General features: G+C 41.0%; 1 protein-coding gene across 1 annotated transcript in view; it reads left to right on the forward strand.

Annotated features, from left to right (window-relative positions):
- The window catches only part of zfpm1 (zinc finger protein, FOG family member 1), a 106,146-nt gene that overhangs the window by 60,873 nt on the left and 22,833 nt on the right, over window positions 1-22,440 (forward strand). Inside the window, exon 4 of the mRNA XM_019878173.1 lies at window positions 17,833-17,969. Within this exon, the coding sequence (XP_019733732.1) occupies window positions 17,833-17,969 (137 nt within the window). The remainder of the gene's footprint in view (window positions 1-17,832; window positions 17,970-22,440) is intronic.

Raw genomic sequence — 22,440 nt, forward strand, 5'->3', positions numbered from 1 at the left:
CGCGGTGGGTGTGTGTGTGTGTGTGTGTGTGTGTGTGTGTGTGTGTGTGTGTGTGTGTGTGTGTGCGTGTGTTCTTTTGTCATTTTGATCGAGCAATGGCAGTAAGGTGCCTTAAGAAAGGTCTAGGTGGGAGCTGCTTCCTATCAGGGATGACATGATTTGCTAAAGCTCCCATTTTTTAATCTCCAGTTTGTCCATATTGCATGATATGCAAAATAAATTATGAAGTGAAGAAAAAAAATCTTTTGAATGACCTTGCAGGCTTGAAGGTTCGATATTTTCTCCCCTCGCAGCTTTAACTTCTTGATATGCAAATGGTGTCACAGTAATCCCTTGTCATTTGCTAGCTGGCTGCCTGGCAGTCTCCCTGCATACTCGCCTTATAACTCCATTGTCAGTGGCCAAAGAGATTCTCCATCTAAATTGTGCAAGTGCCTTATGTCCAATTGCAAGGACAACACAGCATGAATGGATATACGGTGTGATGAACTATCAAATTCGCAAGCTCTTTAAAAAAAAGAAGATAACCTTGATGTCTACAGTACAACCCTTGAGGTTAAACCCGCATTATATACAGAATTGTACCGGGGGGGGGGGGATATGAAGGAACAATCAAAAATTTACGTAGATTTTTTTTTTTGGGACTGAAAATCATGTTTAAAAAACCAACTAACATTGCAGTTATTTATATAGCAATTAACTGTTAAAAAATGTCTATCCATACCTTTTTACAGTTTGGTTTCTGTTAAAAAGAAAACAAAAGTCTAATGATTGTAGCCATGGTGAAGCCATGTACTTCCCATGCTTGTTAATGGTGTTACAGTCAAACCTCCATTTTCGAACGTCTCTGTTATCGACCAAATCGGATTTCGACCAGAAAATTTGAGATTTTTACGCCTTGGATTACAATTTTACAATTGAAAACCGGTTTTCGACCAAACTGAGCAAACACAAATACGCCACTCCACTCCTCTCGGCTTGCTTCCACGAGGAAGTGACGTAACATTCATTGTGAGCAGACGTGTTTGTTGTGATTTACGCAAATCTGACTGTTTTTTGTTATTTCTGCATAGTGTATTAGCCCCTAATCATGGGCTGATAAAATAGTTTCGGATTTCGAGCAAATCGCTTTTTGAACAGCCTTCTGGGATGGATTATGGTCGAATACTGAGGTATGACTGTATATATTACGGTATTTTCCGGATTATAAATCGCTCCAGAGTATAAATCGCACCAGCCATAAAATGCATAATGAAGAAGAAAAAAGTGGCACTGGAGTATAAGTCGTATTTTGGGGGGGAAATTATTTGATAAAATCTAACACCAAGAACAGACATGCCATCTTGAAAGGCAATTTGAAATAAAAATAAAATACAAAACAACAGGCTGAATAAGTGTGTATACGATATGCTAACGTTACATGACGCATAAACAACGACCTGAGAACGTGCCTGGTATGTTCACGTAACATATTGAGTTATTCAGATAACATAAAGAACATGCTAACAAGTTTACCAAACCATGAGTGTCACTCCAAATCACTCAATCTAATGAAGTCTTCATCCTCTGTGTCGCTTTTAAACAACTCTTCCAACTCCGGAGGAAGAAGATGTGGCGCTTCCTCTTCTACGTCGCTTATGTCAGACTCATTGTCAAAACACAGGCCTAGAGCGTCTGCTTGCAGTTTAATGTGGAATTAACATGTTAAATGAGAATTTCACACATAAGTCACTCCAGAGTATAAGTCGCACCCCCGGCCAAACTATGAAAAAAACTGCGATTTATACTCTAGAAATTACGGAAATTAAACGTTGTTCCTTATTTGCTTGGGCGCAAGTGTGTATGTGAGATGGAAGCGTAAAGGAATAGCGCCCCTCGAAATGTCATTAGACCGACATTTAAAAAAAAACATACGTTGATGTGATAGAAAACTTTTTTTTTGTTTTGTGTTAAACTTAAGTAGTGGGCTTTTAAAGTGAATTAAGAAAACAAAACTCCCCAAATTCCGACAACCTGCTCCTTTCAGCAGGCAGTCAGTGTGTTGGGTAACTGGGCGTGAGCTGTGGCCGAAAGCAGCTCCTGAATGAAAGCGCATTCTGTGAATTTAGCAAACCCCAAATGTAATGTCTTCGTTTGTGTTGAAAGGCGATGCTCTTCAACTGCTTTATTCCAACAAGCCACATACAGCGTTCATTACTATTTGTTGCCATGATGACTCAGGGCGACGCTAGGAGATAAGATTAAACATCTTTATTGGTCTCACAATGTAGAAATTTGCAATCACCAGCAGCAAAAATTGAGGCGGGGGCGGGGGAGTAGAAAAAGAAAAATTATAACATGCACAAAATGTTTAAGAGAAAAAAAATTAATTGTACACGGTACAGAATGCAATACAAAATATAAAAATACAAAAATACAGATAACGAACATATATGCAACTGCATATATGCTGTGTAAGGTGGCTGTGCTATTTACAAGGTGACTACGTGTTGAGCCCTGAGTCGAAAAAAGTGAACGTGAACTGCGAAGTGCTCTCCGGCCCCGATAAAGCTGTATTTCACTTCAGCAGCACTTCATCACCAAGCCACCAAATGAACTTAAAAATCTGAATGAATCAGCTCACAGACACATTTTAGGCAATACTCTTCTCACAAAAGATTTCCTTTGTGGTATATTTTCACACTTGATGGGTGGGAAGATACTCCAACACCCATTTATTTATATACTGTACAATCCTGCACAAGCTATTGCCAAGTACATTTTCTATAGTATTTCCCCTTTACAGGGACAGGTGAGATGAAGGTGAGGGAGCACGACCCTTATAGAGACCGTGAAGAATAAAGAATACGGAGTTGAGAGCACAGAGATAATGAGGGGTGAAAATGGGTGAGGGATGAAGAATCAATGAGAGGCGCAGATGAGGGGTGAGAGATTTAAGAGGGCCAATTCAGATAGTGAAATTAGAGGTGAACGATGGGAAGTGGCTCGGGTTAAGAGTTGGAAGGCTGAGGGAGATATCATTTGTCTTGTTGCCTCTGTCAACCCAAGTACCTTAAGCATCACATTTCAGCTTGGCTCTCAATTTAAGATTCTCTCTTATCATAGCCATCATTGAAATGTTACGTTTTAGTATGTAGCAGGATCTTTGGAATTAATAGATGGAGGAAAATTGTCACTTTTTTGGGGGGCGGGGGAAATTTTTTAAAATAACGCAACATATTGGTGCATTCTCCCAAGCAAAAAACGATATATTTATTCATCTTTTGTTTTGAAGTTCTATTTTGTTGTTGGTTTTGTTTTTCAAGCCTTCAGTCAAGAGTAGAAATTTTAAGATTGGGATATGGCAGTGGAATGTTGGACAAAATTGTAATCTGTGCAAAAAGACATCCTTGAAGGAATGGAAGTAATTAATTCTCTTCCAAAGTCCCTGTTTGTAATTTCGTTGAAATTCTTCAGTGGGTTGTCGTGGAACGATTGAAACGCAAAGGACTGGAAAGTAGTTAGCGTCGTGACCGAATAACCGTGAGCTGCGTGAGAGTTGAGCTGACCCACATCCATCCATCTCTTGCAAACGTGGAGTTGACTGTGCTCCAACTCTGTCTCCTTGCACCATATCTCCAGCCAGCAGATCCCCTTGCATCTCAGGGGAAAAGTGCCCCTCTGCGGGCTGTCAATTTGAGATGTCACTCAAAATGGCAGGGGATGGTGATTGGCTGTCACATGGCCAGAGGGCTTGTCTTGCCAGTGTGGGTCACACTTGACAGAGATTGTGAAGGTTTGTCTTGGTCCCGACAGCTAGGCAAAATTCTTGGTACCGGTAAGCTAACTCTGAAAGAAAGAAAGAGCCATAATGCCGACTGAAGTGACTTGAAATCGACTCAAGTTCAATTCAAAATACAAATCGACGGAAATTAACAAGGTAACTGTCAACAAGTTCAGAAGTCTTGTTCAGTTAGCAAACTAGTTTGAATGCAGAGATTGCCTCAAAAGGTTGCCATGAATATCGACAGTAAAATATCAATATATGCTGATGATACAGGTTTCCTTTTTCGTATCTTCTGGATGCAATCTGTGTTTAAGATTAATTGAGATGAATGTGAAATATTTGGGATTAGTGGTCTAAAGGTAGAAATTGTAAAATGGAATTCTGTATAATGATTTTGAATGTGTTGCTTGAAGCTCCAAGTCTTGTGTCAGTCACTAAAAGGCGCCATGACAAAAAGTACACTTTTGGACTAAAAAAGATTTTTTTTCAAATAATTCCTTCTTATTTCTTGCATGCAAAGGTTTTGTTTGAAAAGTCTTTATTTGTTAAGGAAATTATGTAGTCCTGGTGGGTTTTTTCTTTCCAGTTCTGTAAACCAGAAAAAAGAGAGGATATTTTATCCCAAATTATTTTGTTTTACTCCAATTTCCTAATTGATGGAATATTTTTTTTGTTGGGAAAAACTTGTGGACCAAGGTGTTACTTTTTGTGAAGAATTTAGAACCAGACGGTCCAGTTTGTTCAACCCCTTCATTCATACATGCCATTAATTGCAACAGTAGGAAAAGATTGTAAAACTTAGAGTTTGTCATCCACCCATATGAGGCTCAAAATTGTTCAAATGTTTGAAAACAAATGGTACAATATCAGGCTTTAATCCATTTGGGATAGCCCCATACAATGCATGCAGGCGGTGGGAACACATATTTGATTGACCTTTACCCTGGGTTATTTAAGTTAATTTATAATACCACTGTAGACCTACAACACAGATATCATCTTATTAAAGTTGTATCTCATTTTTTTGCGCTCAAGGAAAATAATAAATATTTAGAGATTCCCCGTAGTTGCGTCTAATGGATGTTGTTTTTGTTTCGCGCAGTCAGAGTCCTTGACACACTTGTTTTGGCATTTTTATGTTGTGTCCTCCTTTTGGAGGGATGTTGAAAACATGTTGAAGGAAAAGGCTTTATTCCGAAAACTACTGATAGCTTCTGTGATGTTTGAGGACTTGCAATCATGTTGTAATGTGTTCATTATACTATTTGGAAAACCGTTTCTTTTTAAAGATGTTCACTTAACATAAATATGTATTTATTCATTTAAAAAGTTAAATGAGGCGACATTGGAGCGATACATGGTTGAAACAAACAATGAAATTAAAAAGGATTGAAGAAAATGGGAGGATTTAAAGGTTTGGGTCTGGATAAAGACTGATAGACTTTGAAGGTCAGGTGTGAAGTCAACTTGGCCAACCATGTTTTGTGTAATATTGAGGGCTAAAACTATTTCAAGCATACGATCATTCGCTTATGTATCGCAACTCAACCAGGTTCCTAGTTAGACCGAGAGCAACCTGCGTGACAACGAAAATGCTTTGTTTGGCAATCTTCGGCGAGTGACGCTATTTACAGAACGCCAAGCCGCCGGTCAGTCTTGTGTTGTAACATGTTCATGTTAGATTCCCCCCAAAAAATTGGCAAAAAAATATTTAGTCAGGGTTGCCATCAATATTATTCATAATCCTCAGTGTCATTTTTGTCCAGAGTTAGTTTCATAAGTCTGCGAGAGCCAGGAAAAAAGCAACACCTTTTTGTCAGTGGTTCATTTGCACTGCATTTTCTTTCATCCATCATTTGAAGTAATTTCAGTGATCATTGTGGGGTTTTCTTTCTTTCTTGAATGAGTCATTAGCCGACCAACAATTTCACCTATCTGGGTATGGCGATTTCTGTTGGTCAGTATGAACATTTTTTTTTTTTTTTTTTTTGTAGTATAACCCAGCTATTGCCATCAGTGCCGTTCGACTGCATTTCCATGATCAGCTGCAGAGAAAATTAAAGGATTGATCGTTATTTGATCAAATATGTTTTTGTTTTTTTCTGTATATGCTCTGGATATCTGGGTCTATACCAGTGTCGTACTGCCCTGAGAACTTGTGCACAAGACGCCTGAGTGGATTTATCACAATTTCTCATCGCTGATGTTCTTGTTTTCAAACTAGTTGAGACTAAAGAAAGCACAGCTGCTCCTTGAAGCCAAGTAGTCATCTGCAGGCAGCACATCCATTTGTTTGGCCGTAGGTGGTATTTAGGCCTTGAATAAATGTTAAGAATACATTGGGGTAAATGCGTCGTGGGGTATTTGAGGATGCCTTTCACCCTCCTGTGAACGTAACATTATACGACGACATTGCAATTATTCCCACGCTATCTTTTTCTCAATTAGATCAGAATAAAATTGACGGAGAATGTTCCATCCGTCCATTTTCAAAGGCACTTGTCCTCAGTAGGCTCACGGGTGAGCTGTTGCCTATCCCGGCTGACTTTGGATGAGAGGCGGGGTACACTCTGGACTGGTCCGGCAGCCATGTGAAATGTTCGACTACGCTTGACTTACTTTTTATTCAGTTGAAACCGAGATGCGCAAGAAAAATGTACAGGTGGGCTTGTCGGACCATCATGAGCTACTGTATGTTGTGGCGGCCCTGCCAAAACCGGCACCGGCCCTGTGTATTAAGAATATAATATGGTCACTTTCAATGATCATTTCATACTTAGTATCTTTATATATTGCAGTGTAAAATCAAACTGAATTTTTAACATTTGACATTTTCTGGTCATCTTCTTCAAGTCATTCCTTATGGAAGGGTTTAACCTGACGCACAAACAAATAAAAGCAATCCATGCCAATTGATCAGTTGAAGTAGACAGAACTCAAAATATAGAATATTAGAAAAGCAAAAACATGTTGATTTTGTAATACCGGCCTGGTCGAGAAAGCGTAAGTGAACTTGGGGTGGCCACGGTTAATGAAGAACCCTGCCATGAGTCTTCCTGGTCAGTATATGATCTGAACTGAGCACTCTGAGGAGCACTTGGCTGCAGCCTTTGTCTTGTCTCGCCTTTCCTGATATGAATAAAAAACGGTCCTCTCTCTCACCTACATCTCCTCATTCTGGCCTCCCTGTGAGGTGTCACTCAGCTCGTCCTTTCCTGAAACACAATGTGCTCGTCTTCTTGGACATTTCTCAGTTACGTACGGCATCCACACAGCAGGAGGGCGTTTGCGGCCAGACAGCACATTGGCAGGCCGATTCCCAGTTCATCACATTTTTGGCTGGAACCGCAGCCTCTTCTCTGAAAACAAATCCCTGACATATATGCCTTTTGTCACAACGGCACTCGACTGCGGGCCTTAAAATTAACCCTTTCAGGGACAGCGGTTATTACGGTGGACAGCTGACCATGTTATCAGGTTACAGGGTGCATGAAAGGGTTAACATGTGAAGATGCTCTTTGTAAATATTATGCAAGTGCAACATTATTATATCTTTTTTATTTAGTCGTTTGGAAAAAAAGTAGCCGTTATTTTCTGTCACTGTAACGTTGATTAAACTAAGCATAAAAGGGAATCAATCAATGAATGATCAAAGCACTTGAGGCAGGACTATGTACGAGACTGACGTGATTGATGAAAAAAAAGTGTTTAAGTTATTCAAATAAAACTCAATTTTGACCACATTTAAAATTCCAGAATAATAATTCACATTTAGAATTGGGAGTGACATACAAAAAGCAGGGCTGGGAATAATTCAGCAGCAAAGCAACTTGATGAATTTTTCATGTATATATTTTGTTCGAATGTACCTTCTTATTTTCCAGTATATTACTTTTGTAGGCTGTGCACAAAATCATTCAACATCTACAGAGGGGCTGCAGGGCAAACAAAAGGTTGCGACCTGCTGCTCTCTATGAATCGATCCTGGCTGGGCTGATGCCTTCAAAGAATAATTGCAATAATCATCCAAACTCTCAAATCTTCTCCACTTCAAAATCAAAAACTTCTGAGTTACCATTAAAGCAGTCAAGGCTTTTGTCCCACACTATCTGGGCACTCTTTCTAGATATGGACACTGTCTGTCTTTAAGGGTCCCTCTCATGTTGTCTTCGTTTGTTCTCATTTCCCTTTCTGGTCGCTTCCGTTTAATTGGTGAACCTCCAAATGACCCTGAGCATGTCGAGCGAGTCTGTCACTCTTTAACTTTTCGATGTTTCCTTTCCTGACCACTGCCGATACTGGTTTGATTGAAACATCCTTTTTCATTGAGTGCCAGAAGGAGTTTTTAAAGAAGGCATGAATTAATTATCAGAGTCACATACCATACAATTAATTTTGTGGCTTTGCCTCAATCTTCTCCCCCCACCCCCACCCCCCATTCTGTCTGCGCTTGGAGAATGTCAAGTAACATTTTCTAATTAATTTATGTGATTATCAGAGATAGTTTCTGGAAGGTCTTCACTTTCAATTTGTGACAGGCTACAACTGAACAAAAAGGAAGGGCTGATGGAAATGGAGGCCAGCTTGTGATTTAGCGACTGGCTGAGCTCCTAAAACACATGCTTGGATGGACTTACATTGTCTTGATTGCTCTGATTCAAAGTTTCACAGCTGATTTACTTTTCACTCAAGTAACAACAAGATTTGCACTACTCGAAACATCCTATTAGCATTTCCCACCCTGTAACAATGGCTGACTCATTATGAATGGGTTTGAGGAGAGAAGGCTCAAAGACAACATCAATGACTCAAAGGGAGCAACTCGGAAAAGTGGACTTGAAAGCTGGGCATTCATGCTGCAAATTATGGGCATCCATTCTCAGCGAGCGAACAAGCTACCTTAGGGCGGGAGGTGGGCTACACCCAGCCGCCAGTCAATTGCAGGACATTTAGAAAACCATTCACATCGATGGGCGATTGATATTTTTCAGTTTAAGACGCAGAATTTTGCAATGTAGGTGGATTCTAGAGTACCAAAGAAATCCCTCACAAGCTCTAAACACTGTATTCTGATTACTATTGTGTTTGTGGAATATGAAGTAAACAGCAAAATCCACCCGTTTTTTTCCATCTCAGGGGGTGGCCATTTTGCCACTTGCTGTTGACTGAAAATGACATCACAGTGCCTCAGGCAGGGCGTGTTTAAATTCGGCATTCAAGGGCCGATGTCACACCTGATTCAAATGGTCAGACTCGTTATCTTACTTCTTCACATCATTTGAATCAGGTGTGTTCCAGCAGGGAGGGATGGGAAACAGGCAGCACATGGGCCCTTGAGGACCGAGGTTGGACACCTTTGGCCGAAACGCTCAGCTTGCGAACATCACATGACAAAACCCCGAAAACAGGTGAGCCATGATTGGTCATGCCCTAAAAGCCTTTGGCACAATCAGCCATGTTAAGAAATCCTTTATTAGTCTCGCAATGGAGAAATCCCCAATTCACAGCAGCAAAGTTATGAAAGGAAGAAGTAAAAGAACAAAATATAGGAGCTGCTGGAAAGGCAGCCACTCTCGCGGCGCCATTTTGAAGTCAAAATAACAAAACACAACACAAAATATAAGACACAGACAGCTGTGCAATCTTAATCACTTTTCCTGCATACACTTTGTTGTTTGACGCAGTTATAGATGAAAGAGGAGAGGATCAAAGTGTCATTTCACCAGTGGATCAGAGGCGACATGCTCAAAATGTGCACACGTCTGCTACAAGTTAAGTTTTGAAAGCAAACACAAAGCTGTAGCGTCCATTGACGAAAAGAGATTGGCTCACATCTCCTGTCCCACGTAATCCGCTTCAACTCCAAGCCGCGACTCCCAGTTCCATTTGACTCCCACTCCCAGTTAACTGTCAAATGTTAATTGGAAAGAACATTTTTTTACAAAGTCCTAGACCACCACCGCCACCCATTTGTCTCAGAGATCATCCAGTATTATGAAGCGCTTTTATGTGGACACTCATTTTCAGTGGGGATTTGATGTTAAAAAGCTTAACTGGCTTTTTTTGAGAAGTCAGACTTGAATCAAATGAAAAATGCAGCCACATTTCTTTTTCCTGTTCAGGAATACAAGTAAGGTTAACCTTTACCTTTGAAAATATATGGGTAATGCTAATTATATTTCAGCACTGAAACTATCACTTTGGTGAAAGAGCTTCTACATATTGTGTGTTACTCATTGCAATAACATAATATAACATATTTGGACATTTATTGGGGCAATGCACGGCAGTAGTCTAGCCTATTTCTGGTGCCTCAAAGTTCTCAAGTTCAGGGTTCAAATATATGTTCTCCCCCCCATGCTTGTGTGGGTGTTCACAGGGTACTCCAGCTTCCTCTGACATTCAAAGAACATCGATGTTCAGTTAGACCACAGGTGTCGAAGTCCGGTCCTCGAGGGCCGGTGTCCTGCATGTTTTCCATCCCTCCCTGCTGCAACACACCTGATTCAAATGATCAGGATCACTATCAGGCTCCGATGGAGCTTGCTGATGAGCTGTTCATTTGGATCAGGTGTGTTGCAGCAGGGAGGGATGGAAAACATGCAGGACACCCTGCCCTCGAGGACCGGACTTCGACACCTGTGAGTTAGACTCTAAATTGTCGTTAGGCGTGAATGTGAGTATGAATGCTGGTTAGTTGATATTGGCAAGCAACCAGTCCAGAGCGTACCCCGCCCCTCACCTGAAGTCAGCCGGAATAGAATCTAGCTCGACTGAGACCTTGTCGGCAGAAGCGCGAAGTTTTTGGTAAGCTGGCAGTGCTGTTAATGGCCACCTGCGGCATCAATCTTACATGGGGTGGTGGTTTAATAAATTTGTTGAGCATGATACATTATTTTAATAAAGTTAAAAACAATCAGCTTTGGACTTGGGTCAAAACACACAATGGTAGCAGCGATACAGCATTCGATGATGATACTTAGATCGCTAATATCGGGCTATTATATGAATCCTGAGGTGGAAGTGTGAAGAAAATATTCAAACGTTCAAATTTTGTGGGTTTGATTGAAATGAAGGAAATCTACATAACTGTATTTACACATTTTATTTATGTATTTATTTATTTATTATTAAGTACAATAACTCTTCCCCTACGGCACTGACATATGTCGGAGTGCTTGTTTTTGAGGTGGTGTGATTTCGAGTATATGGTGAAGTTTGTATACAGTGGCACACAAACACAAGTATACACATTAACAAATTATTAGTATATACCTGTATGCAGCACGGTCAGTCAACGGGTTTAAAATGTGACGTTATGGTGGATAATGGGATTTTCTTCCCATATGATCCCATGGCTCATACAACGGGGTCAAAGAATAGTTCTTTCTTTCTTTCTTTCTGGCACTACATGGCACGTAGAGCCAATCATAGCAACCAGGTCTCTCCATCTGGGTCGATTGTGGGCAAGATGTTCAGCTTGTGCCAGGGTCACATTGCAGGCCCCAAGGTCCAGGGCTATTACGTCCGGCCAGCGAGTGCATGGGGCACCTCTGTGTCGTCTCCAGCCAGCTTACTGGGGGTTAAAGGCCAAGATGGGGCTGATTGGGTGTTCCTGGGGCAGGCGGATGGATGGTAATCAGCAAACAAAATAACAGCTTACCATCAGTCAGTTTGAACATGTTTTTTTTTTTCTTGTGAATGTCAATGTTCTTTGTGTTTGTTTGTTTGTTTGTTTGTTTGGAGAAGGTGGATGTGGGAGAAACTGTTTTCGTCTCATCAGCAGCAGCAAGGCAACTTTACCTCTGTCTGCACTTCCTTCCTCTTCTGAATAAAAATGCTTTTAGTCCCCCCCGCCCTTTCATTTTATCTTTCTTTGCATATTTGTGAATTTGCATGTTTGCTTCTTGCTCTTTTCTGGTAGTGTATGTATTTTGTAGATAAAAGTTCAGCAGTGCAGTTAAGAGAAATTAGTTGGGTAAACAGTGGTAAATGTCAATGATAAAGTTCTGTTGAAGCTCATCTGATTAGCGAGACAACGCAGGTGTCTTATCTTGACTGTGCAACAGAGGGTAAAATGGAAATGATTGCGTGGTCCTGAGCAGTAGATGCCTATCCCAGAAATACGTATCTGCCACTGAGCTCATCCTACTGGACTCTCGGGTGCGACGTGGAAGATCATTGTGAGAGAGTAACAAGGAGAAAATGAAAAGCAATCAGACCTCTCTTGTTGTTCGGATGAGGCCCTTTATCGAACAAACTGGCCGCGAGAGTTGTAAAATGAACATCGTGTCTTTGAATACTCTTACTAGCTATAAAAGCCTATCGCCCAATCGGCCACGTTTAGCACTGAATAGCGAGTGCACAGACTTCCGGCAAAGGGCCAACTGTGAAAAGTGGAAAAAAAAAAATGCGAGAGCCACGGAACAAGTGTGGGCTTGTATGGAGCTTTTGGTTTTATACATATTGAGAGCTAACTAACTTGAGCTCCTCAATATTGGGAATGGACTGTCCAGTCCAGGACAAACTGACAGTAGCGGGTAGATTGAACACCATTTTTTTTTCATGACTTTGTTAGTTGCGCCTTTCTTCGTATGATTGTAAGGAAAGGAGAGAGGAGAGCGAGAGGGACGGGATTTGCCTGTGAAAATCAGCCTAGTTTAACCCAAAACTATTAGTGTGGGGTCGGAGTAGCACCTTGATAAAGATTTCCTGTTGCACCATGTCAAAAAATCAATAGCTCTGCCGTGATCTTCTCATTTGATATCACCAATGGTTCTTCTTAGTCCATTAGGTGCAATAGAGGAAAGCATCAGCGTGGGGTTCCTCCTTTCTGATACTTATTTGTAAGCTGTCATTTAGGAAAGATACTTATTGGTTGACTGCGTCAGGAACTTAAGCAAAGCCTTTTTCCGGCATGGTCTTTTTGTTCATCTGCACTTGACAGTCAAGACAAGGTCAAAGCATTTTGCATAATATTGGATGCAAGAGATGAAAATAATTGGGAATATAAGAACATTCCCAATTTACTTTTACTGGAACGTCAACAAAAAGAGAATGGTTTTCTCTTTTTTGCTGGCCCGTCATTCGCCGGCGGCGTGATCATCAGTCAGTCATGGTTTCAAGCCGAACCAGACCGTAAACGTCACTCCGTCATCGTTATTTTAAATGCACTTCATAGTCTCTAAATAACAGTTTGAGGCCACTGTTATAGGATCGACAGAGCTTCTCCATTTTCTACTACTGCTACTGACTAGCTACGACTTCACACGCATTCGTAGCACAAGCAGTGTATCTTCTCCAATAAAGAACCATACCACGTACTGTGAAAACTAAAACACATATATTCCATAGTATTTGCAGTCAAGCTGACTCTCTCTTGTCATCCAGACACAGACTTAAAATAAATGAATGGACTAATGGACCACTTACTCGCCATCAGGAGAAGTGAAGCCACCATTGGCCATCTGGCAGTTGCCATTCGCTGAGCCCGCCTACCTTGAATACATTGATTTCGCTGCTGCGTTTTCACATTATTTTCTGTCTCTATGGCGAAAATGCCATATGGAACACGGTTTGTACTAAGAGGGTTAGGGAGAAGTGCTACATGCATATTTCATCGGTAAGAATACGATTTTAAATTTGATTTTACAAAGTATACATCGCTGAGTGCTACTCAAAGATTTGTCTGCATCATATTCTGAGAACCACCAACAATGAAATTAAAGCTAAGCCCATCGAGATCAAATTTCCTGCAAAATGCAAACCTAACCTCAGTCACAAGTAACGATATTGAAGTACAGTAATACTCTGAATGGTCGATGCAAACAGTTAAGTTCGTTCTCTGAGAGGCTTACAACAGAAACATCATTTTTAGTTTCATTAAGCTTTTAAAATGTGATCAATACGATAAATACATAGCGATGAGATTTAGGAATGGCCATTTATTGTATGGATGTACTGTAACTTAGAAACAGCTTTCTTGCCTAGGGTGACTCTTTTTATTTATTTTTTAAACCTTCTGGAAGTGGCTTTTTTCCCCCTTTAAAAATGAATCACAGAACTAGATATTTGGAAATTTTAGGAAAGTCCAAGAAATACGCATTAACAGCCGTTTTCCCGCACACCAGCATCAGGTTCAGAATGGCACAAATGCATGCATCCTGTGTCCCGTCCCTCAGCCACAGGCCGCTCAGTGCGGCCTAGCACTGCACACATTCAGTCATTTTAACAATTAAGAAAAAAAAAACGAGAAAAGTGAAAAACGGCAACACATCAGTGTGTTTTTGCACCCTCATTCATTATTATCGTGATTAAAATAGTGACAAAAGTTACGCAAAGCACAGGTGCTCAGGAAGTCCACTCAAAATTCCATCATCCTCTTTTCCAGGATCTCTTTCACACAATGTCAGTGTCTCCCACTCTCTTCCAACCATCAAATCACGGTTAATTGTGTTCCTCGTTTTAATTAATAATCGACTGATAGTTTTTTTGTATTGGCTCATCACAGAGACCTAGATGCTATAGTGGATGCTGAAGCATCCATATTGATCACACCACGCGTGTGTGTGTGTGTGTGTGTGTGTGTGTGTGTGTGTGTGTGTGTGTGTGTGTGTGTGTGTGTGTGTGTGTGTGTGAGTCCGAGACAATGGCAGTGTGGTTTATATTGTAGCAGAGCTGGTTAGTATTGATAACAAGCTCGTGCTGCCTTGTGTTTTGTTTTTGTTTTGTTTTGTTTTTTTGAATGGGTCATCAAGCACTGACAGAGAAATAGTGTGTGAGATGCACACACACGCACACTCACAGTTTGTGTACCATTAACGGGGATAGTATCATACAGTGCAGTGAGAGTAGCATGCAGTCATATTGATAAGGCCTGTCAGGTTATTGCTCAGGTCTATGGCGAGCACGGGGGGGTAATTAAAAGGGATTAAGATTGTTGTAGGCCTCATGGTAACCCAGCGAGTACAGTAAACCTGTTGGGATTAGCAAGAGGTAGTCATTAGTGAAGTTGTTATAACCATCCGAAAATAGTCTTTTATAAAGCGCACCTCCCGGACACAGACATGTTCCTTTAATTAACCCACTTGGTTCCATCGTTTGCATTCATTTATACACTATGTACATTGCCTTGTGTTCTCGTTAGCTGAAAAATGACAATCATTCATTCATATGAAATACAGAAAAGTATTCTGCAAGATTGCAGTCTTTTGTTGGGCTTTGTTGCAGCCAATGCGTGCAGCTAGGAACAAATAGAAATGTATCATTGGGTTGAATGGAATTGACTGGTCATGTTGCACCGTGTTCATTAGTTTCTCTTTTCCTCTTCTTACCGCTGTCAAAATTTAACTTATAAAGTAACGGGAGTTGAGGGGTCATGTAGCATATGTTGTTGAAACTATACAAATATAGAAAACATGCCTTATGGCACATTTACTGGTTCTTGAGGCAACTGAATTGGAGAAATAACTAATAATTGTCGATAAGGTTGGTAAAATGTTAATATGCACACATTTTTTCATTCCTTTTGTCAGCAACATATTCATTTCATTTTTCAACTTTTGGGTGGCGATTTTTCAAGAAGTGAATGGATTTTAACTTTGTGTTTTTTCCTCCTCCTCTGATTGGTTTGTAAAGTCTGGGGGTCGGTGAGACTGTGTACTGGGTTGGATGGAGGAGGTGGAAAAAGGCAGAGACAACATTGATTTTTTTTTTTTCCTTGGTTAAGATTGCACGACTGTCTGTGTCTTATGTGTTGTGTTGTATTATTTGTCATTTTATGTTAACTGTTCTTTTGATGGTGGCGCGGGCACCCGCAGCGGCTCCTCTCTCTCCTGAGGAAAGACATTTCATCTGTGCTGTATGTTGCACATGTAGCACATTTGACAATAACGTTAACATGAACATGAACATGAACATGAACATTTCAGCACAAAGAGATGCTAATCATCTTTGATGACGCGTGGCCAACATTGATGGTGTTTGCAAAGCAATTGTGTCAGCTAGTTTTATTTTATAGATATTGCTGGAATAATGAAATCTTGTCTGTCTGTCGGTAGGCATCATTTAAAGTTGACATTTTCAACGTTTCTGTAGCTGTGTGGTTGCTTCATCAGTATGACTTTTGAGATTCCACTTATTTGATCGCGATGTTTAAAATCGTAGCCATTTTTTAAAAGTGGATTTCAGTGTCTCTAATCATTTCAGCACTGCATCTGCGTACTAAGGGAAACAAACATATATTAACATTGGCCTTTTGCACACCAGACAATTATTTGGCTAGTTTGAGTCACCTGTGGATATGATGACACGGGAAGATATTGTTCCACGGAACATGGAAGCAAATGTGATCGTGTGCATTCGGTCTCGATAAATGACGAGCTAACGCTGTTGTCAGGCTTGTTTATAAATTGATATCTGTGTTGGCTCACTAAGGTCAAATCTTTGCACAATTTCACAATAAGGGTGAACGGCACTGGTCAGGTTGATAAGAATCCCGTGTGGTGAGGATCAGCCAATAACACAAACGCAGGCTGGGCACCGATGGGCTGCTGCGATAAGAAGGGTCGCAGCGGCCAAAGAGAAGTCCACGGGAATATTGGAGAAAGACTGGACGGACATTGGCCTTCAAGCACTGATGCCAGCAGTCAATCTAACGACTCATTAACAAGTCATGTTGGGCGGGCTTTTGACCTGGATCAATTATCTGATGCTGACATTACCCAAATTTGCCTCCAAGTTGTTTTAATTTGTCTTCAAGACAGAAGAACTAAACATCCTGCCATCACTAATGTAAGCACTAAAGTGCCAGTGCCATGTTGTGACGTGCAACAGGGTGACAGATCAAAAAGTCGAACTGCTCCCAGTCCTGACCCTGACTGGCATGTAGGGTGAGGGGGCGCATGAAGTTGACAGTTTTACAATTTCAGGCGCTTGATTTTCATAGTACATACAATTGTAGTGTCAGTGTTTAGTTTTCAGTGTCAACAGAAGAGAAATGAATGTGATCATTCAAAGATTATTTGACCACCGCTGCGTGTAATTAGCGTAGAATTTGATGCAGTGCAACCTAACTTTCCTTCTCAAACCTTGCTTTCTGCACCTCCTCATAAATCTGCCCCCCTCCCTTCCCCACACCGACACCTCTACCTCCACCCCCACCAACTGTGGGAAAGACATTTTATCAGCGTCTGTCCGTTGTTCTCTGGTGGGGATAGATACAGAGAAGATAGATGAGTGTTTTGACATGGAGAGTGTTAGACAAACAGTCTTATCAGGCCCAACACTTTAGACCGACCCCCTGAAACAGTCTCCTGAACCATGGATGAAAATGGCGAAATAAGAAGAGGCTTGGCCGAATTGGGATCTGTTTTATCCGGGTGACGTGGACGACTATAATGACTGAGATTTTCAACTGATTTTCAACCCTCAGGCTCAGCAGTGGCCATTCAGTCCAACCATAGCCAGTTAGCGACTGGCTCTTCACAAATCCTCAGATCTGCTGGAACTTCTCGAAAGTGCAGACCACTCCCACAGCCCACTATCTGTCTGGGATGCACTGGGCTCTGACCGCAGCTGTCACTGCCATCCTTCTAGTTATCACATAGAGGAAATACACAAAAAGAAGCTACTGAACTGAGCCAGAAGTGAAACGCCTCAGCTCATATCAAACGCCCCCTGCTGATGAGCCATGGACTGTTTGTTTCGGTGCGCTGCTGTTAGTGTTCCAAGGGTTCAGGTCAAGTTCAGGTCAAATGTTTTCTGAAAGCCCTCACATGCTCCTGAGTTAATGTGATGGGAATCTTTCCAATAATTTAACAACTGACAGATTTGATGTTCAAAGTATTCATTTCACAATAAATGTGATCATTAATACTGACCACAAGAATGTACTGACTGGATTAAAAGCTACACTCAACGTGGCAATACCTGAAAGCAAAACACAAGGCTAATGCTATTAAATGCCTCTAAATATGGTCAGAATGTGTATTATTTCCTTACTGAGACACAAGAATATTTGGTGCTGAATGTAATACAGTACTGATGTTCTTCTAATCCCTTGACAGATGAGCTGGATTTTAATGAAGAAGGCAACGGCAGAAAGGTCGTCGCTCGCCGGGACCTCCACGCGGACACAGTTTGGGGACCCTACCCTGGAAGCCTCCAGTCAGATGCCAGCGCAGATGACGGAGCAGCATCAGGGGTGAGGACTCTAACGAGGATTCTTATAGGATTCATGTGAAACGAAAATATACGGTACAAAAGGAGAGGAGTTCGTTGCAGGGACCCAACGTTTTCCCATTAAACCTTGAAATACTCTGCAGGTTGAAATTATGTTGAAGTGTGGTTTGAATTGCCAGTAACTTTTGTCTCAAGTCAATAATACCCTTGTCAAAAGCTACAGTGTAAAAAGAAAAACCAAAGATGTTGAAATAAAGCCAGTTACAACATCAGGATTTTTCACATCTTAAAAATTTTATTCAAAGATGTTGAAATAAAGCCGTTTACAAAATATTTTAATCTGTGACAGATCGCACACACAAAGATGGAAAATCAAACATTTAACAGTTTTGGCTGTTGTGTGTGTGTAATCTCAACACAGAGCTCCACACGCACAAAGCTTTTCTTCCACCACCGATGTCCACGTGATCACACATGACATCTCGAAATTGAAGAAGAACAGAAGCTTGGCTAAATGTTTCCAAAAACGTCAGATACAACCTATTTTGTGTTATTTACCACTGCTTCCTTAACCAGGTTGATTTTTGGATTGGCTACACCAGGGGTGCCCAATATGTCGATCGCAATCGCCCGGTAGCTCGCGGACTAGCCCCAGGTCGATCGCGAGTGATGTAGAGAAAACAAAACACACTTCAGACAAAAGAATAAACTTTTAGGACAATCTTACAACACATATGATAGGGGTTTGATGTCCTTGGTCGGGAAGGGGCAAAATCAGGACAAAAACAGCAACAAGATTGTCTTTGTGTGTACCCTTCCTAACGCATGACATTGAACTTGGAAATGGAGCCGCGGACATCAGTTGATGCCCAGCTGCTTTTTCCTTTTTGGTTTGTCTTTTGGAGCTCAGTTTCTTTGAAATCTTAGGTTGGATTCCAGATTGACTTCCAAACGGTTTAACGCTCTACTTTGCAGATCATTTAAACAAGTTTGTGGAACAATGATGACCTCACTACTGCTAATCAAGTCAAGTACAACTTTATTGTCAAATGTGCTGTATGTGCGAACATACAGCACAGATGAAATTTCTTCCCTCTCAAGACAACATACAACAAGATGATTAATGATTAATTTCGTAGTAGGAGTAGTAGTAGTGAAAGCATTTAGACATACATCTGAAATAAATGAGAGCAGGGCTAGGTGATTATTTATGTATTTATTTTATGATACTGTACAGCCAGCAGCTTTTGTTGAGCTATAAGATGAGACAATACCGTATAAGTTGGCGTTGTGTTTCAAATCCGCACTTTGCTGGTTGAGAGTGTGAGCGTCTGCTTTTTTTGTCAGCCCGTTCCTCACGCTCTGAACATGACATCTGTCGTTGGGCCAGAATTATAATGTGGTTGTTTTCCGAAACACACGCTCGTTGTTGTTGTAGACCGACAATAAGCTGAAGTAGAAGAGGTGCGGTTTTAATTTGAAAGGTGATAGGTCAGGGGTCAAATGCCCAGACGAAAACAGAGATTTTCTTGCATTGATTGTTTGACTGATTAGAAATGAAAACGGATGATTGACTATGTGCGTGCGTGCGTCTGCCTCTGTGCGCTCATGCGTGTGCGTGGGACCGGATGGAGCCCTATCAGAGTCCGTCATTTTGCATCATGCGCTAGTCCGTCTAATCATATGATGCTGATGCTGGGCGAGGCTTCCTGGGTCGAGGTACTCGCTGTTCCACGTTCTCCCAGAGGATCATGCTCAATACCAACTGGTCACTCAGGTTCTGCCTGGTTCATTTTTTGACTGAGGCTTCCTCTCGTTAAAGCCGGTCATTTACCTCTCCTCCCTTCCTTCCCCAGACATCCGCCTGACTTTTATCTCCGTGTGGCGCCATCCTCCTGGACAGCAAACCCCAGTGATTGATTTCTGTTTGATAGGCTCTCATTTCTAAGATTTTGTTTATTAGCAGGGAGCGGACAGATAAAGCGTGCGTGTTCACACACACCAGTGCAGTCGGCTAAGCCGGCGCCCGCTTGATCACCCATCATCTTTTTGTTCTTCTGCCTTCCTTTGTCCGAACCGTCCGGTTTGTCCTGAAGACTGTCCTTGAAGGCTCGTATTCATATGATCAGTATTTAGCACTCATCCTGAATACTAGTGCTCTCTCCTCGACCTCATCTTCTGCTCCCTTTCCCTCCTCATCTCCTCACGTCCTACCAAGTGGACTGAAGGAGGGAGGAGTCGGCTCTTCAGTATCTATAGGAGATAGCTGTCGTAATCTCACATTCCTCCTGTTTCTCCCCTTCACTCTATATCCTCCCCCTCCTCTGACTTTCCCTCCATCCCTCCCTGGGTCAGCAGGGGTCAGGGCTATCCTGGAAAAAGAGAGATGTGCCCATGTAAAGCAACCTGAGAAATTACAATCTTTCAGACAGTTGATTAGAGTGGAAGTCTAAAGTTGTTCGTAATGTTTTTTGCGACTGAATTGTCTTGATAGTTTTCTTCCTGTGGGAATAATGGAAGTAATCAATTCAATGTTGGGAGTCTGTTTGCATCATAAAACATGGAGTAACTAGACAAGCCATGCTAACGTAACATCATACAATTCTAAAAAAATAAAATACAAATGAACCAATAAATGACTTTTAACTCTTTCATTCCACAAGACGTATTTGTACGTCTTTTTAAAATTAGGCCCCACCTACCAAGGACGTACTTGTACGTCTAAGTCTTTTTTTTTTTGAGTCAAAGAGAGGAGGAGGGTCTGATGCAATCTGTGAATGAGAATAAGCCGTTTGCATTGTAAGTCATGTAAAAAAGCGACCAGTAGGTGGCAGTGGTGCCTCACGTGATTGAAATGCATGCTTTTACAAAAAGGTCTTTTTCTCCGTTTTTTGCCCAGGAATCGCCATTTCCATGAAACTTAGCCATTTTGTAATGCCGATTGCTGAAGAATGGAAAAAGATAGAAACAAACAAAATGTTTTTTTTCTGCTGAAAGAAGAGAGTCCAAACTTTATTTTGGTAGACTCCGTATTAGTATAGCATTAGAACCAAATATCATATTCTGTGGGCCTTGCAAGATCAGTCAAAATCCAGCAAAACGCCGGGATTGAGGGGGTTGCTCCAGTGAAAATGGCTGGGATTGAATGAGTTAATAGTCGCGCAGGAAAGAAATAAAACACTCTGAGACTTAACTTGAATGACAGCGGAGCAATGTTTTCTTGAAAAAGTAACTGATTCTGATTCATTGCTTTTAAAAGTAACTGAGTGAGATTAGAAGTTACTTCAATAGTTACATTGGTTTTAATATATCACTTATATACATTTTTGAATAACATTTTTTTTTACTTTACATATTTAAGGATTATATTATGTTGTCATGGCAAATCTCATCATTATAATGAACATTGTTTATAAATGAAACAATATTTTGTTTTTAGATGACACAAATTCAAAATAGTGACTGGATTTCCATTTTGAAAATGCGAATCTCTCTCCTCCCTCCGTTGCTGTTTATGTAAGATAGTATGGACACGTGAGGCGTCAAAATGCTGAAAACGCACATACATGCCACTTCCTTAGACGGGAACGTGAAGCTGAAGTCTCCCACAATGCCTCTCTCGCTGCAAATACCAGTTTCCCTTTCTTTCGTGTTTCAGAATGTAGTTATTTGTCGTGTCTTTACTTGAGCACTACGGCGTGAGGAATCAGGAAACCTCTTGTATTTTATTATTCATTAACTATTAGCTTTGTTCAAAGCACAATGCTTGTGTGTGAGGGTGGTACCGTGCCTGAGAAGTAGGGGCTGTTTATTTAAATCTTGTCAAAGCTGCTCCACACCGCAGCCTGTAAGTGATTAATAGTACTGATTAAATTTGAGACTTTTACGATTCTTTGAAATGCTGACGGTGCTTTGAAGTCGAAGTGAAAATGTACAACAGTACCTTGTATTGTTTTGCCCCAAAAGTTACAGTAACATACGTGGTGACTGGTAAGAAAGCACGTTTTGGAGTAATGCAAGAGTGACATCACTGCAGAGGTGTAATGCAAAATTGCTTCACATACAAGTGTTGAAAAAAAAAAGCTGTATTAATTGTCAAGTAAAAAAATTCTACACTGTACCTTAACTTAAAAATGTATCGTGCCATTTGAGTCGTCCTGCTTGAAGTGAGTTGACTTCACACAACTCCTTCCTGTGTATATTCTTCTTTTCTTACATAATTGCAACGCACGTTATTTTGGGTTTTCTCTACCTTAAAGCAAATTGTCTTTGCAATATGGTTGGAAATACATTAAGATAAAGAGTTCATTAAAAAACAGTAACCTACAAAAACCGACAACAACCTTTAAGCAAAACAAGTTTGGATGTGTAGAGATTGTAGTTCGGACACTGCCCTGGTTTGCTACTGCGCTCTGTCCTTTCTTTGTGAAGTTTGCCTGTTGTCCCTCTGCTTGTGCCATGGTTCCCTGCCACATTCCATTTGAAAAACATCC

This window comes from Hippocampus comes, unplaced genomic scaffold (assembly GCF_001891065.2).
Source record: "Hippocampus comes isolate QL1 unplaced genomic scaffold, H_comes_QL1_v1.1 scaffold37, whole genome shotgun sequence".
In the NCBI taxonomy this organism is placed as follows: Eukaryota; Metazoa; Chordata; class Actinopteri; order Syngnathiformes; family Syngnathidae; genus Hippocampus; species Hippocampus comes.